Source organism: Scyliorhinus canicula, chromosome 10 (assembly GCF_902713615.1).
Source record: "Scyliorhinus canicula chromosome 10, sScyCan1.1, whole genome shotgun sequence".
Taxonomy (NCBI): Eukaryota; Metazoa; Chordata; class Chondrichthyes; order Carcharhiniformes; family Scyliorhinidae; genus Scyliorhinus; species Scyliorhinus canicula.
The window spans coordinates 121,008,851-121,026,636 of record NC_052155.1 but is presented as its reverse complement, the minus strand read 5'-3'; the positions used below and the strand labels follow the sequence as shown (position 1 = coordinate 121,026,636).

The window sequence follows — 17,786 nt, the reverse complement described above, 5'->3', positions numbered from 1 at the left end:
GTGAGTTATGAATGCAGTTGGGCAATGTAGTAAGGCTCAAGGTTAGCAGAGGACGGGTTTAGGGCAAGAGACAGAGCTGCTCAAGAACATCTACCATGGCCAGCTCAACTGACGTCAGTTGATTTTTATGATCCTGGATCAAACCCCAAGGTTTTTGGTACAACATGGTTACGAATCAGTAATATTTTGATTAAAGTAGACAGTTTGAAATTGAAGACACTTGCTAAGAGAATATAGCCACAATATTCCATGACTTTTCAACAAACAAAATAAACTTACCTCTACAAGGTCAGATAAATAAAACAATTTGCAATATCTATCTTAGACTCTAACAATCAGGGTTAATATGAGGTAAGCGAATTAGCAGGCAAACTGGTCAAACACCCTACAGTGCAGACTAAATAGCAGATTCCATGGAATTCTCAGTAACCCATCTAGATATCAGCGTTAACTGAGTTACACAATCTCACTGTCTGTTTGGAGTCTGCACGTTCTCCTCGTGTCTGCGTGGGTTTCCTCCTGGTGCTCCGGTTTCCTCCCACAGTCCAAAGATGTGCAGGTTAGGTGGATTGGCCATGCTAAATTGCCCTTAGTGTCCAAAAAGGAGGGGTGGGTTACGGGAATAGGGTGGAGGCGTGGGCTTAGGTAGGGTGCTCGTTCCAAGGGCAGGTGCAGACTCGATGGGCCGAATGGCCTCCTTCTGCACTGTAAATTCTATGATTCTATGAATCTCGTTAAAACTTTGTCTTCCTTATGAGGAATTCCAAGATTTCACTCTTACCTTTCAAATTTGGAATTCCCTTTAGAATTCTCTCCAAAGGTTGTTCTGACACAGACTGACGCTCACCTTGCAGGGTTCCAATTCATCTCCCAAGACCATGTGCCCTTGGAATCTGGGTCTGCACTCCAGCATTAACTCACATGCACAATTCCGCTTTTCAGCCATGCCGAGCAGAACACTGCTGCTCCAAGAGCTTACCTTTTTCCCAACAGCCTAGAGCATGGAATCACCAAACTTCTGGAGCCTTCTCAGATCTCCAGAGCTTCACCTGAGCTTTTATTACTTGAAATCTGCCAACCACAGCCGTTTTACTGTTTGGAGCCTCTTTCCTTGCGCCTCTCCCAGCTGGTTCCTGCTGGTGACCTCCTCCTCCCATTGGATCCTTCTATAATTCTCTCTCTTTGTCTTAAGGACCTCTTCCTGTCCCCTGTCCCAAGTTCCTGGGACTCCTCTCTTTTACGGCGCCCCATGCCTGGGTCTCGTGATTGGATTTTGTGCTTTATTTTCCCATGCAAGCAAACTCGTTCCGGCTCAAATAACTCTAAAACACCGCACTGCACATAAACTGCCTGCTCAATCTGTGCATGTGCGGAAACTCCCAGGGAATGCTGGGACTTGTAGTTCCCAGGCTCATCTGGGGAATCAAATAAATCAGGATTTGTGACAGGATGACAGCACCATTTCATCCCCCAGGGTTCTGCAACAGCAAATCGTCTTGTGGGATTATTCGTATAGGTCAGTTCAAAATCGACTAACAGATTAAATATTGATTTGATGCTCCCAAACTGGGCAAAACAGAAATTTGTTTCTCGTAACACGGGAACATAGGAATAGGAGTAGGCCTATTAGCCCTTTGGGCCTGTTCAGCATTCAATGAGATCAAGGCTGATCTGCAACCTAACGCCATACACTTTACTTTGCTCCATATCGCTTAATACCCTGGGAAACAAAAATCTATCTGTCTCAGCTTTAAAATTCACAACTGATTTGGCATCAATCGCCCCTTTAGACGATATCTTCTAATCTTAGATTGACCATTTATTAGAAAGTTTTTTTCTATCTACCTATCTGTTTTCCTTAATACCTTGGAAACTTGGATCAAGTTACCCCTTAATATCCAAAATACCAGGGACTATAATCCTAATTTGTATAATTGCTCTTCAAAATTTAACCCTCGGAGTACCACTGCTAAATTATGCTGCACTCTATCCAAAGTCACTATGCCATTCCTAAGGTATGGTGTTCACAGCACACCAGGTGTGATCTGACCGGGTCTTTGTTTAGCTGAAGCATGACTTCTACCCCCTTGTATTCTCGCCTTCTCAAATGTAAAGGCCAGCATTCCAGCATTTTCATTCCATTCCCTTTTGCAAATTTCAGTCACCTCTTCAAAAAAATTAATAATCTTCGTCTGGCTTAATGCTGACTCTGATCAGTTGAAAATTTAATATGTGTTCATCTAACCCATAGCAAAGCTTCAAATGTTTGATTGATGTTGATGTGATGTTTAACAGAGATGCAGTTTTGCAGCCTTTGGCTGTAACATTACAAAATACATATTCTTAACGTGAGTAAGCAGTTTTGATACTGGATGGGATAGAAAATTTGAAAGTAAGTTCTGGATTAAACAAAACACTGAGGTTTCACAAATTCTAATTCAGCTCGAGTGAGCAATAAGGAATAGGAAGGGGTTCGGTGGTAAGTAGGTGGAGCTTTTGGAAGTAGCTGAATAAGATTACTTTAGTTTTCCTGAGGAATAGCAGCTCATCCATGAATTAATGTTAGTTAGGCTGCCTGACAGCACAGAGGATTGTAAAGTAGTAAATGGTGAGAGATGTTGCTGAGAGATGACCGCGTAACTATGAAAGTTGACCCTGTGCTTACGGTGATGTCATCCAGGAATAGCATACAGATGCGGAAGAGGAGGAAATGGTACAGAAGTCATTAACTGCAGGCAATAGTTAAAAGGATAATTCCGCAAGCCTTGGTTCACAGCAGGGGGTTATTCTAGCAGAGAGTGAGGATCAGTGAATTGCATCTACATTTATCTCTAACCTGTGCTTCCCTTGAGAGTACGGAATTATCCCCTACACTTGCACGAAAATTAAAAAACGATACTACACCGCTTTAGCAAGTGATTCTCTGTGCAATCCATAGTAATTAATAGTGTATAGCAAGAGCAGGAAGACTATTGAGTTATCCATAGAATATTGATTCATTAGCTTCAAAGGATACACAGAATTATTCGCTGAATCACAAATACTACAATATACTGTTACATTGCTAAACAGTGTTATCACAACTATACCTCCTTCATGTTGTCTTGGAGCTTCTCGTTTAGGCCATCCATCTCCCTTTCATGCATAATCAGTTGCTCATCTTTAGTGACCAAATCTTTGATATTTTCCTTGTTGTTCTTCAATGCTTGGTTCAATTGAGTACTTAGTTCTGTTAGTCTCTCTTCATATTTTTGTACCTGAAGAGCAAATAATTAACAGACTAATGAAAGTTCTCTTACTTATTGAATACCATTGTTATGGTAGTATAATAGGGTAATGGTCGAGCAATTTAGTGACTGTGCGTTCAAATAGCAAGCTGTCAAATTGAATTCAATAAATCTAGTAATTTGAAATTTGGCACCTGAAACGTGCTGCATTCTTGTGTTAAAAAATAACTGGTTCACTGATGTCCTTCGGGAAGGGAACCTGTCAGGTCTGACACCTACATGCAACTACTTCTGAAGGGACTTAACAAGCTGCCAGCATTATGGTTCCTATTGGTGCTAAAGACTTAGGGTCTTTCCAGACAGGAATAAGCTTTTTAGGGCAAATTAAACCGTCTTTCCTCAAACTAATTAGTGATCTTCTTCGCACAATTTACAATGGGATAAGCATCATTCAGTTGGAAGGCAATAGGTTCTGCTCTGCCTCACTTGTACTGGTGGTCTGGGTCTGCTGGAATTTTGACCCTATGGTTTTGTTTTTCGCAGGTATTCCAGTGAAAGAATTATTCTGAGGCAAAAATTTTCACTCGCCATGTTCTTAAGGAATGCAAAACAAATGATGCTCATGTAACTAATACAAAACTAATATCTACTTTTAGGCACACTTGAGAATGAACACGTACAAATACAGCACAAGATTAGTTGGAACATAAAAGTTTGCAACATTAAGAGTAAAAGCTTGATTTTGCATGAGATTCTTTCATTTGAACTCACGTCTGGAACTCATGCAGACTTAAAAGATAATCCAAATAATAGCAAAATGTGTGGAGATGAAACATTCCTATTATTTGTTATGAATGTGGCTAATTCTATCCATTGCATTCAGAAAATTTACACAATCAAACATGATTGTTATTGCCAACTGCAATTTTAGCCTGAATAAATCATAGATTGCAGAGTAGAAGCTGACCTGGCATATAAAACAAGCCGATTGTTTCGGTGCCAAAAAGCATCCTTTTGCATATGTTCAGCATATAAGTCAACCTCCCCTTTCAGCTACAAAATGATATATTTGCATTAGTAGTCAGCCTCAATTTTTCACTCCAGAAATATCTGTTTTACTTACCATTTACTGTAAATTGGTGCATGGAATCAAGCACGCAAAATGGACTATGTTGCAAAGAAGATGCACAAGAGTTTGAGACATGCCCATGCAGTGCAGGTTTTGCATAGCATGGCAAGTGATGACCAGAAATGGGTCCTCCACCAAAAAGGATAAAGTACAAAGCTGCTTTCAAGCAAAATGTCACAACATTTGCTAACTGTGCTAAAGCAAGGAAATTCAGTGAATGTGAAAAACTGAGGTTAGAATGGAAGAAAGAGGAATCTGTCCTTAAAAAGATGTCCAATACCAAATGCGCCGTAAGAACAGAAACCAACCACTTGCCTGATCTTGAGATGCACATAACGGAATGGATCCTCAAAAATTGCTGGAATGGTTACATTGCCATGAGAAATGCAACGGATATATATATATATGCACAGAAGTAGTCCAAATCAAACGCTGAGTCCAGCAAAGATTTCAGACCAAATGCTAGTTGGTGTAGCTGCTTTATAGAATGAAACAGTCTAGTGTGGCAGAAGACCATGATTTCTCAGAGACTACAATGTCAAAATAACCAGTTGCGGTTCATCATCAGACAGTGGCAAAAACAAGAATATCCATCAAATCACACAGGCAACATGGATGAAAAGCTATGAATTTGATATGTCCAGCAGCCAAACAATGGAGTAGAAAGGTTTGAAAACATAATTAAGTGAGAGTTACAGGGCATGAGAAGACAAGATTCACAGTAGTATTAGCCTGCATGATTGAGAGAACAAAATTAAAGTCGATGTTAATTTTGAAACTTAACACCTTGTCGAACGCCAAGTTTCCTGCAAGGGATTTGGGCATGTCCATGGCAACATTTGGATGGATGAGGATGGAGTGAAGTTACGGCTTGATAATTTGTGGCATAGATGTCCTGGTAGCCTACATAAAGAATGCAGCTTATTAGTGTGGGATATGTTCCGATATCATGTAACAATGAGACCAAGAGATGCCTGTAAAGAAGTAACACCCACATTGCAGTTCAACCTTTCAATGCATGCCTTTGGAAGACAGTGAATAATCATGTTCTTGTCGAATGGAATAGGTGGCCAGTTGACTGAAAACGCCTTCACAAAGACTGGAAATATGTGCACGACCCCTCTTGATATTTTGTGTGTTTTCATTATTAAATCGTGGGATGCTATTAGTGCACAAAGTGTCAGCAGATGGTTCAGAAAAATGTGGAATATCCAATTCAGTGTATGGAGAGGAAGATGATTTGGCGTGAAGGGATGATTCTGAAAGCAAAAGTGCCAAACCGTTTCTGCAGTGGGGTCCTTATGATGATGCCATACCAAAAGTGACTCAGAATCAATTTGTTGAACTCTTAGCGTTGGTGCTGAAGACAATCAATTTGATGGTTTTAAAATGCTTTGATTGTGGTTAAGGGCATCTTTTATTATGAGAGGGAGATATTAGGAAATTGGGTCCAGAAATGGGATTGAAGATATAGTAAGCAATTCAGGGGTTAATAAACTAAGGGAAAAACTGCTAGCACACTGTCAGAGGGATACGCCCACCCTGGTCTGAGTGACATTGTCTCATTCAGATTAAACCCGTTTGTGGGTATACACAGGATGCCCCTATTCAGCCAGGGTGAGTCACGAAAGATCCTTCAGGACACTCTTGTTTGACCGGCCATTAGCCCATTACAGGGTCTGATGGCCTCTTTTGTCTGTAAATTGGAGATTAATTGCATATCAATAGCATGGCTCTGTTCTTTTGTATAAAATGGGAGTGGGAATTCAAACAGCCAAGATAACGATAATGGGTTTACGTCTGGTTGCCCCAGGGAAGAACCTTTGTTTGAGGCACTGGGCGGAGCTCAGAGAGAGAGAATCCTGGATTTCAACAGGTGAGGAGAAGGATTTGAAAAGCCAGAGAGAGAGAGGCCTTGGAAAGCAGTTTCATAGAACATATAGTGCAGAAGGAGGCCATTTGGCCCACTGGCTCTGCACAGACCCACTTTACGCCCTCACTTCCACCCTATCCCCGTAACCCAATAACCCCTCCTACCCTTTTTTTGAACACTAAGGGAAATTTAGCATGTGGAGAACGTGCATACTCCACACAGACAGTGACCCAATGGGGATTTGAACCTGGGACCCTGGTGCTGTGAAGCCACAGTGCTAACCACTGTGCTACCGTGCTGTCCAGTTTTAGAGACTTTCGAAAAGGGTTATGAAAGAACTTCACTAACAGAAGAAAAATTGCTTTGTAAATGCAAGTATCACCTTTACCTGCATATGTAAGTGGAATAAGAGCTGCATGTTCATTTGAAGTGCTGTTTAATGGGAATTTGTGTGTTATGTTCAAGAAACTATATATTATCTGTTATTGGGGTTCAAGTTTAAAAGTTTAAATATTGTTTTTTCTTTTGTTTTATTAAAGTTTGTTTATAAAAAAACCAAGCCCTACTTCTTACGATATCACTCTTGAAATGAATCAACCTTTCCACCTCGCCTTAAAACTTAAAAATGTTATGCTTCTGGTTAGGTCTCTTAGCCACTGTTGAGAGCTGACCAGGAGTCCGTAACTCTTTATTCATTCAATAAGCTGGCACATTAATGAAAGAAAAATATATGAGTATGTTGTTTCATATTACAAAATGGCGACCACTCACACTGTCAGTTCACATTTTATTCTCGGCGTTTACCTCTGTTTTTGGAAGCTTCAAGGTTCAACATATATGTTACAATCTACAGAATGCAGTTTATTGTCTTTGTTCATCTTCTTTAAATGTTAAAAAAACTTATATATTATTATGTTGTGTTTTATTATGTTGTTTATACATAGCATGTTATTGCAAATAAATCTGTTTAAATAATGCCGCTGTGCAGTTAATAAGATTATTTGCTACAGATACATTTAAAGGCTGAAGTTGCAATTTTGTGTATCTTTGCCATTCTTATTAAAATACATTTCTGGATTTTTAAAACATTTTATTGCTTCTAAATGAACATATATATTCAATTCAGGTTTTTGAAACATTATATGTTAGTCGTGTGGCTCTAGCTGCAAGGAAAATAATTTTATCTCGCACATAATGTAGCATGTTAATTCAGCATTAATTATGGAATGTGTCAAGCTAAATTTCAGTCAAAGCTCCATGTTAGTCTCCAGAGCTTTCTTAATGACAGTAATTACAGGTCATAAAATAAATCTTCTAAAATTAACATTTTTTCTATGTCTTGATAGGGAACTGTAAATGGCCAAGCAATACTGATATTTTGATTACTTAAATGTAGCTTCTTTTGTTTCAAGCAGCTGCCAGAGCTGTGAATAGAATAAAGGTTGACAGAGGTGCCTTATTGTAGATCCCTGAAAGGGTATATTACAAAACCCAATCTAATTGTGAAGCCTGAAACACTTTCATAAGCTGTCTAAAATGAACAAGGTGCTACATTATGCATATACTTTTGTCTAAAAAAAAATTAAACTTCAATGCACTGTTATTAGGAGCTTTGAAACAAAAATAAATCACCACGGTCCAAAATACACAGGTGTAATACAGGACTTGTTTTTAAACATATGTAAAAAAGACGCTGATGCTATTTTTCTTTCACATTATCGTGAATACTGAAGGATGCTGATCAAAGATTAATTGGAGGCTGCAACATTTAATAAATATAACAGAGTGCGCACGCAAACACGCATTTACAACCCCATTCTAAAACTCCACCCAGTGGTAATGAAGCGATAGTCACCCAAATACTATGGCGCTGTACTGCCCTATTCCTGCCTCCTGCCATTTTGTTTGGGCCTTCACTTCAGCATCCTTGATGCCTGCTAAAAATAGGCAGGAATATGACAGAAGTATTCACAACAAGGTTCTATGTTTCAATGTCATTTTCAATAAAAATTGTAGAGGTAGCCCATTGTACTGGATTGCTTCAGTAGTATAGATATGAAATGGCATTTGGAAGTACTGTTTAAAGGGGCACTCACATGAGCATAAGAATTTCTGGATGATAAAAATACCAGGATCCATCTGGTTTACCTACTATTCTGCGTATATGGTAGCTGCACAAGTTTGAACCGAAACATGAACAACACCTGACCTCTACCTAATCCCATTTGCCAGCACTTGGCCCACAGCCAAGTACTCATCCAGGCATTTTTTAAAGGATATGAGGCAACCCGCCTCTACCACCCTCCCAGACAGTGCATTTCCTACTCTGGGTAAAAAGATTTTTCCTCTTATCCCACCTAAACCTCCTGCCCCTGAGCTTCTACTTGCGGCCCCTCATGACTGACCCTTCAACTAAGGGGAACAGCTGCTTCCTACCCACCCTGTCCATGCCCCTCATAATCTTGTACACCTCGAGGGTCGCCCCTCAGTCTTTAATGCTCCAACGACAACAAGTCTATCCAACCTCTCTTCAGAACGTAAATGTTCCATCCCAGGCAACATCTTGGTGACTCATCTCTGCACCCCCTCCAGTGCAATCACATCCTTCCTGTAACGTGGTAACTAGAATTGCACACAGTACTGCAGTTGTGGCCTCACCAAAGTTCTGTACAACTACAACATGACCTCCTACTTTTGTAATCTTTGTCTCAATTGATAAAGGCAAGTATCCCATATGCCTTTTTCACCACCCTATTAACCTGCCCTTCTGTCTTCAGAGATCTCAAGTCATACATGCCAACGTCCCTTTGTTCCTCGGAATTCCCAGTATCATGCCGTTCATGAAATACTTCCTTGTCACATTACTTCTTCCAAATTGTAACACCTCACACTTTTCAGGATTAAATTCCAACAGCCACTTTTCTTCCCATTTGACCATCCCATCTATATCTTCCTGTAACCCAGACATTCAACCTCACTGTTAACCACCCGGCTAATCATTGTGTCATCAGCAAATCTACTGATCCTACACCCCATATAGTCATCTATATCGTTTATATATGACAAACGATCAGGGACCCAACACAGATCCCTGCGGTACACCACTGGATACTGGCTTCCAGTCACTAAAGCAACTGTCTGAAATCACCCTCTGTCTCCTACAGCGAAGCCAATTTTGAATCCACTTTATCAAGTCACCCTGTATCCCATATGCATTTGCCTTCTTTATAAGTCTCCCATGTGAGACCTTGTCAAAGGCTTTGCTGAAATCCATATAAACTATATCACCTACACTACCCTCATCTACATACCTGGTCACATGCTCAAAAGACTCAATCAAATTTGTTAGACATGACCTCCCTCTGACAAAGCCATGCTGATTATTCCTGATCAAACCTTGCCTCTCCAAGTGGGGATAGATTCTCTTCTTCCGAATTTTCTCCAATAGTTTCCTTGCCCCTAATGTGATACTCACTGGTATAGTGTATCCCAAAATGTTATTTTCTGAAAGCAATCTAATTTGCAACTCAATTGATCAACATTAATTGCTTCTACAATCTCCCTAGCGAGCATGTTTCACAGATTGACCATTTGCTCACTGAAATATTGTTTCCGCAGATTAGTTTTGATTTTAGCACTTTTGAATCTCAGCTTTGACCTCTGGTTCTGCTTTTCTGAACAAGGAGAAACAGCTTGTCCTAATATACATTTTGTGGTCCCTTTTAAATCCTAACATGGTCATATCCCCTCCTGACCTTCTTTCAGAGAATGCATCCTCATATTATTTGTCTGACTTTAAAAGTGAAAAGAAAGTTACCACTTGCCAAGGACATTCAGAAAGACTGTTCAGTATATTAATATGCTTTTTTAAAATATAGAAAGCATATATGATTTGGTCCTATCCATAGCAAATATACCTAGACATAATAAAGCGGTTACTGATAATCCTTACTGATCTGCTTTAACCTTCAAGCTATATTCTCCGCTGCCCATGACGGGTCGTAGAATAGCGGGAGGGCCTTCCCGACATTTTTCCCGCCCTCCCGCTATTCTCCCCCCCACGGCCGCCCCACGACACGAATCGCTGCTCGACGTTTTTTACGGCGAACAGCGGTTCTCCCCAGGCCGATGGGCCGAGTTCCCAGGCCTTTACGGCCGTTTTCACGAACGCAAACACACCTGCTCTCACCGTTCGTGAAAACGGCCGCAAAGTGCCGTCCCGGACAACCATGGCACCGATTGGCATGGGCCTGCGATCGGTGGGCACCGATCGCGGACAGCGGGTCCGATACCCGCGCACTATTTGTTCCTCCGCCGCCCCGCAGGATCAGTCCGCGGGGCGGCTGAGGGGCATGACGGCCTGCGCATGCGCGGGTTTGACGCATCTGCGTGATGACGTCATCGTGCGCGTCAGCCGCCGTGATGCTTGGCGCGCGGGCTTAGCGACGGTCGCTAAGCCCGCGATGCCGTGCTTCACGGGGCCGCGCTGCTAGCCCCGCCCGGGGGGGGGGGAGAATCGGGTCCCGGGAGGGGGCGCGGAGGCTGCCGTGAAACACGGCCAGTTTCACGGCAGCCTTTACGGCTCTCCGCATTTGAGGAGAATCGCACCCACGGTGTTTATTATGCTGCTGATACATCATCGAAGGACATCACATTGTCATTTGGCATGATGTTTGACAACTTATTGTGTTACATCAAGACAGTACAAAATTACCATTTCCAATTCCTTTTCTAGTTAATAACAAAATGCAATAATGGCATTCAACTTGTGTAAGGCAAAGGAGATCAAAAATTGACTATTGTGGAGACATAATTAAAAAATCACTTTTGTAGATAAGCATAATGTTTCTACTAGAATGTCACAGAGAGAGCACAACATATTCTATCAATCCCTTCTTGCAAAACTTTGAAGAAAAAGCCTTCTGTGTGTGCATTAGATATAGGGCTGAACTTACAGACCTAGCTGAAGGCAGGAATGGAGGTGGATAGAGCCTGAAAATACCAGTGTCTGCCGGTGTGCCTGTTTCCTGACCCAGTTTCTGGCATGGTCAGTTTTGCTGAGGCGGGTTCATAGACGGCAGGGCTACCATGACGCGGGCAGCCAGTCGTTAAGAGTCTTGTTATGCCCACTTGAAGGAGGCCAATTAGAATTTTTAAGTTGGTGTCCAGTTTCCCGACCTGCTGGATTAATTGGGGTAGGGTTGGTTGATGTGGAACGTGTGTGTTTGTGTGTGTGTGTGTGTGTGTGGGGGGGGGTGGTACTGCTTATTTTGTTCAACTCCCTGGAGATAGGCACCCAGCCACACGTTAGAAGGCCAGTGTTCCAGGCAGACGTTGAGGCCCTCACTGCCTGCCTCCGTACCCGTGTTGCACTGCGGAGTGATTTCTCCCGACTAACACCCATCAACGCGCACGGACACAAAATGGTGGCCTGGTCTCCTGTTGGGGAGGGTTTAAACTAATGTGGCAGGGGGATGGGAACCGATGCAGGAAGTTGGAAGGTAGTAAAACAGGGACAGAAGCAAAAGGAAGTAAGGGGAAAAGTGCAAGGCAGAGAAGAAATAGTCAAAAATCTAAAAGGGCGACAGTACAAGGTACAGTGACTGAGGGGAGCTCAGTGAATAGGCCCAGTAATAACAAAAGGAATAAAACTGGAGATGTTAAGATTCAAAACAGAGGTAAAAAAACCAACATAAGTGTACTTTACCTGAATGCTCGTAGTATTCGGAATAAAGTAAATGAGTTGATGGCACAAACCATCGTGAATGACTATGATTTAGTGGCCATTACTGAAACATGGTTAAAGGATGGTCACGACTGGGAGTTAAATATCCGAGGGTATCAAACTATTCGGAAGGACAGAGTGGATGGTAAGGGAGGTGGTGTTGCTCTGTTATTTAAGGATGACATCCGGGCAATAGTAAGGGATGACATCGGTGCTATGGAGGATAAGGTTGAATCCATTTGGGTGGAAATCAGGACTAGTAGGGCGAAAAAGTCACTGATAGGAGTAGTCTATCGGCCACCAAATAGTAACGTTATGGTGGGGCAGGCAATAAACAAAGAAATAACTGATGCATGTAGAAATGGTACAGCAGTTATCATGGGGGATTTTAATCTACATGTCGATTGGTTTAACCAGGTCGGTCAAGGCAGCCTTGAGGAGGAGTTTATAGAATGTATCCGCGATAGTTTCCTAGAACAGTATGTAATGGAACCTACGAGGGAACAAGCGGTCCTAGATCTTGTCCTGTGTAATGAGACAGGATTGATTCATGATCTCATAGTTAGGGATCCTCTCGGAAGGAGCGATCACAATATGGTGGAATTTAAAATACAGATGGAGGGTGAGAAAGTAAAATCAAATACTAGTGTTTTGTGTTTAAACAAAGGAGATTACAAGGGGATGGGAGAAGAACTAGCTAAGGTAGACTGGGAGCTAAGACTTTATGGTGGAACAGTTGGGGAACAATGGAGAACCTTCCAAGCAATTTTTCACAGTGCTCAGCAAAGGTTTATACCAACAAAAAGGAAGGACGGTAGAAAGAGGGAAAATCGACCGTGGATATCTAAGGAAACAAGGGAGAGTATCAAATTGAAGTAAAAAGCATACAAAGTGGCAAAGATTGCTGGGAGATTAGAGGACTGGGAAATCTTTAGGGGGCAACAGAAAGCTACTAAAAAAGCTATAAAGAAGAGTAAGATAGAGTATGAGAGTAAACTTGCTCAGAATATAAAAACAGACAGTAAAAGTTTTTACAAATATATAAAACAAAAAAGAGTGGCTAAGGTAAATATTGGTCCTTTAGAGGATGAGAAGGGAGTTTTAATAATGGGAAGTGAGGAAATGGCTGAGGAACTGAACAGGTTTTTTGGGTCGGTCTTCACAGTGGAAGACACAAATAGCATGCCAGCGACTGATAGAAATGAGGCTATGACAGGTGAGGACCTTGAGAGGATTGTTATCACTAAGGAGGTAGTGATGGGCAAGCTAATGGGGCTAAAGGTAGACAAGTCTCCTGGCCCTGATGGAATGCATCCCAGAGTGCTAAAAGAGATGGCTAGGGAAATTGCAGATGCACTAGTGATAATTTACCGAATTTCACTAGACTCTGGGGTGGTCCCGGTGGATTGGAAATTAGCAAACGTGACACCACTGTTTAAAAAAGGAGGTAGGCAGAAAGCAGGAAATTATAGGCCAGTGAGCTTAACTTCGGTAGTAGGGAAGATGCTGGAATCTATCATCAAGGAAGAAATAGCGAGGCATCTGGATAGAAATTGTCCCATTGGGCAGACGCAGCATGGGTTCATAAAGGGCAGGCCATGCCTAACTAATTTAGTGGAATTTTTTGAGGGCATTACCAGTGCAGTAGATAACGGGGAGCCGATGGATGTGGTATATCTGGATTTCCAGAAAGCATTTAACAAGGTGCCACACAAAAGGTTGCTGCATAAGATAAAGATGCATGGCATTAAGGGTAAAGTAGTAGCATGGATAGAGGATTGGTTAATTAATAGAAAGCAAAGAGTGGGGATTAATGGGTGTTTCTCTGGTTGGCAATCAGTAGCTAGTGGTGTCCCTCAGGGATCCGTGTTGGGCCCACAATCGTTCACAATTTACATAGATGATTTGGAGTTGGGGACCAAGGGCAATGTGTCCAAGTTTGCAGATGACACTAAGATGAGTGGGAAAGCAAAAAGTGCAGAGGATACTGGAAGTCTGCAGAGGGATTTGGATAGGTTAAGTGAATGGGCTAGGGTCTGGCAGATGGAATACAATGTTGACAAATGTGAGGTTATCCATTTTGGTAGGAATAACAGCAAATGGGATTATTATTTAAACAACAAAATATTAAAGCATGCCGCTGTGCAGAGAGACTTGGGTGTGCTAGTGCATGAGTCACAGAAGGTTGGTTTACAGGTGCAACAGGTGATTAAGAAGGCAAATGGAATTTTGTCCTTCATTGCTAGAGGGATGGAGTTTAAGACTAGGGAGGTTATGTTGCAATTGTATAAGGTGTTAGTGAGGCCACACCTGGAGTACTGTGTTCAGTTTTGGTCTCCTTACTTGAGAAAGGACGTACTGGCACTGGAGGGTGTGCAGAGGAGATTCACTAGGTTAATCCCAGAGCTGAAGGAGTTGGATTATGAGGAGAGGTTGAGTAGACTGGGACTGTACTCGTTGGAATTTAGAAGGATGAGGGGGGATCTTATAGAAACATTTAAAATTATGAAGGGAATAGATAGGATAGATGCAGGCAGGTTGTTTCCACTGGCGGGTGAAAGCAGAACTAGGGGACATAGCCTCAAAATAAGGGGAAGTAGATTTAGGACTGAGTTTAGGAGGAACTTCTTCACCCAAAGGGTTGTGAATCTATGGAATTCCTTGCCCAGTGAAGCAGTTGAGGCTCCTTCATTAAATGTTTTTAAGGTAAAGATAGATAGTTTTTTGAAGAATAAAGGGATTAAGGGTTATGGTGTTCGGGCCGGAAAGTGGAGCTGAGTCCACAAAAGATCAGCCATGATCTCATTGAATGGCGGAGCAGGCTCGAGGGGCCAGATGGCCTACTCCTGCTCCTAGTTCTTATGTTCTTAAAGCACCCAGACAGTTACTACTTGCAGGCTACAGCTCCCCTCAATCTGGAATTCCTAAGGTCTCTGATCTGCCCTGCAACTTCAAGCGCCTGTCTGATGCCCTTAACTGGAATGAAAATCTGTCTTCATGTCTGTGGTAGTATGGCTAGAGAGATCATATTACCGGAGAACCAGGCTGCCATTGGTACAGCAGCTTCGCTGCCCATTGGACCAGGCAAGTCATGTGCCTCTCTGCCAATTGGTTGTGGCTGGTCATGTGACTCCCCGCCGATTGGCTGAGAGGTTGGTAGCTCCGCCTACAAGGTGGGGTATAGGAGCTCGTGTTGGCTGGCAGTCGGCCTTTCTCTGCACGACCACTGCCGGGCTCACATCTAGCGTATTAAAGCCTGTTGTTTGCAACTTCACTATGACTCGAGTCCAATTGATGGTGCATCAATTTAAGACGCTGGACTTTGAAAATGGAACTACGGATTAAGCCAGAATGCCTCCGGATCAGCCCGCATGCTGCAAACGCGTTAGCAACTTTTAAACACTGGCTGGCGTGCTTCAACAGCTACCTCTCCACTACAGAAAATCAACCAACAAAGGAGTAGAAACTCCACATCCTCCACTCGTGCGTGGGCACTGCCGTTTACTCGATGATAGAGGACGAACTGGACTATGATGTCGCCATGGATCTCCTAAAAAGACACTTCATCAGGCCAGTAAACCAAGTCTACGGGTGGCACCTCCTGGCAACAAGGCAACAATTCCCCGGTGAGTCCCTCGATGAATTCTATCGGGTCCTCATTGTCCTGGGGAGAAACTGCGCCTTCCCGCAGGTCACTGCTGCGGAGCACACCGAACTCTTGATTAGGGATGCCTTTGTGGCTGGCATGCAGTCACCCCAAATACGGCAGAGACTGTTAGAGAAGGACGCTCTCAGCCTCACTGAGGCACGGACTCTTGCATCATCTTTGGAGGTCGCTGACCACAACGCGCACGCGCGTATGCCCCCGGCCGCGCGGCAGCCCCTTGGGCAGCGTGGCACAGCCCCCTCACCCCCGCCGACTCGGACCCCCAGACCTGCGCTGCAGGGCGCCCAGACAAGCCCACGGGCCCCCGCTGCTATTTCTGTGGACAGGCTAAGCAGCCTCGCCCACGCTGCCCGGCCCGCACCGCAGTCTGCAAGAGCTGTGGCAAAAAGGGCCATTTCGCGGCCATCTGCCTCTCCAAGTTGGTCGCTGCCGTTCCAGACAGCAACCGCGGGGCACCCCCTCTGCACTCCTCTAGGGCTCCGTGCGGCCCGCGGACCTCGCTGCCTGCACCCCCCAACGCCACGAGTGATCCATGGCCACCGCCATTTTGGGCCCCCGACTCCACGTGTGACCCCAGGGCGCCGCCATCTTGTTCATCCCTCACCACGTGCGGCCGATGTGCTTGGATCGGCACGGAGGACCCCGCAAGCAATGACTCCGTCCTGGATGGCGACTCCGCGTTACTGCCACGACTCGCCTCGGTGACACTGGACCAGACACGGTCCCAACTCCCTCAAAGCCCTCAAATGCTGTCTGGGCTTCTTTTCTTATTATGCCCAGTGGGTCCCTAACTACGCCGAAAAAGCCTGCCCCCTCATCCAATCTACCACGTTCCCCCTGTCGATGGAGGCCGGCCAGGCCTTTAGCCACATCAAAACAGACATTGCGAAGGCCACGATGCGCGCTGTCGACGAGTCCCTCCCATTCCAGGTCGAGAGCGACGCGTCTGATGTAGCTCTGGCGGCCACCCTCAACCAAGCGGGCAGACCCGTGGCCTTCTTCTCCTGGACCCTCCACGCTTCCGAAATCCACCATTCCTCGGTGGAAAAGGAGGCACAGGCCATAGTAGAAGCTGTGTGACATTGGAGGCACTATCTGGCCGGCAGGAGGGTCACCCTCCTCACAGACCAACGGTCAGTGGCCTTTATGTTTGATAATGCACAGAGGGGCAAGATCAAGAACAACAAGATCTTGCGGTGGTGGATCGAGTTGTCCACGTACAACTACGATATCTTGTATCGTCCTGGGAAGCTCAACGAGCCTTCTGATGCCTTGTCCCGCGGTACCTGCGCCAACGCGCAGATAGACTGCCTCCGCACATTCCACGCGGACCTCTGCCATCCAGGGGTAACCTGCTTCTTTCATTTCATTACGACCCGCAACCTGCCCTACTCCATCGAGGAGGTCAGGACCGTGACCAGGGATTGCCACATTTGCGCAGAGTACAAACCGCACTTTTACCGCCCCGAGCAGGCGCATCTGGTAAAGGCTTCCCGCCCCTTTGAAAGTCTCAGCATGGACTCCAACAACCGCAACATATACTTTTTAAATGTGATTGACGAGTACTCCCGCTTCCCTTTTGCCATCCCCTGCCCCAACATGACCACTTCAACTGTCATCAAAGCCCTCCATTCCATTTTCTCCCTGTTCGGTTACCCCGCGTACATCCACAGCGACCGGGGGTCCTCCTTTATGAGTGACGAACTGCACTCTATTCGGTCCCTCCTTTGTACTGCCACGAATCAAACACCTCATGAACATCTTCTTGTTTTCCCCAGGAAGTCTTCCTCTGGAACCCCACTCCCGACCTGGCTGGCCACCCCCGGGACCATCCTGCGGGAAGCATGTGCGGGTGCACAAGTCCGACCCGTTGGTTGACAGAGTCCAGTTACTCCACGCGAACCCACAGTACGCGTACGTGGAGTATCCCGATGGACGACAGGACACGGTCTCCCTTCAGGACCTGGCACCCGCCGGAGTGCGGCCACACGCCCCAGCACCCCCCCCCCCCCCCCCCCCCCAGTCCCGACCGCCCCCAGAACCCAGCGCACAGGAACCCCTTCCCCCGGCCCGGCTACCACCAACTCCGACCAGGGGTACGGACTCAGGACCATGACCACAGCTCCCGGAGTCACGGACGACCACCGCTCCAACGTCACCGGCGC

At 44.6% G+C, this 17,786-nt stretch overlaps 1 protein-coding gene across 6 annotated transcripts in view; it reads right to left on the bottom strand.

Moving 5' to 3' along the window:
* Positions 1 to 17,786, bottom strand: part of LOC119972633 (putative leucine-rich repeat-containing protein DDB_G0290503) — a 590,251-nt gene that overhangs the window by 118,005 nt on the left and 454,460 nt on the right. For all 6 annotated transcript variants that reach the window (XM_038809653.1, XM_038809656.1, XM_038809657.1 and 3 more), the window contains one exon: positions 3,090 to 3,257. In XM_038809653.1, the coding sequence (XP_038665581.1) occupies positions 3,090 to 3,257 (168 nt within the window). The remainder of the gene's footprint in view (positions 1 to 3,089; positions 3,258 to 17,786) is intronic.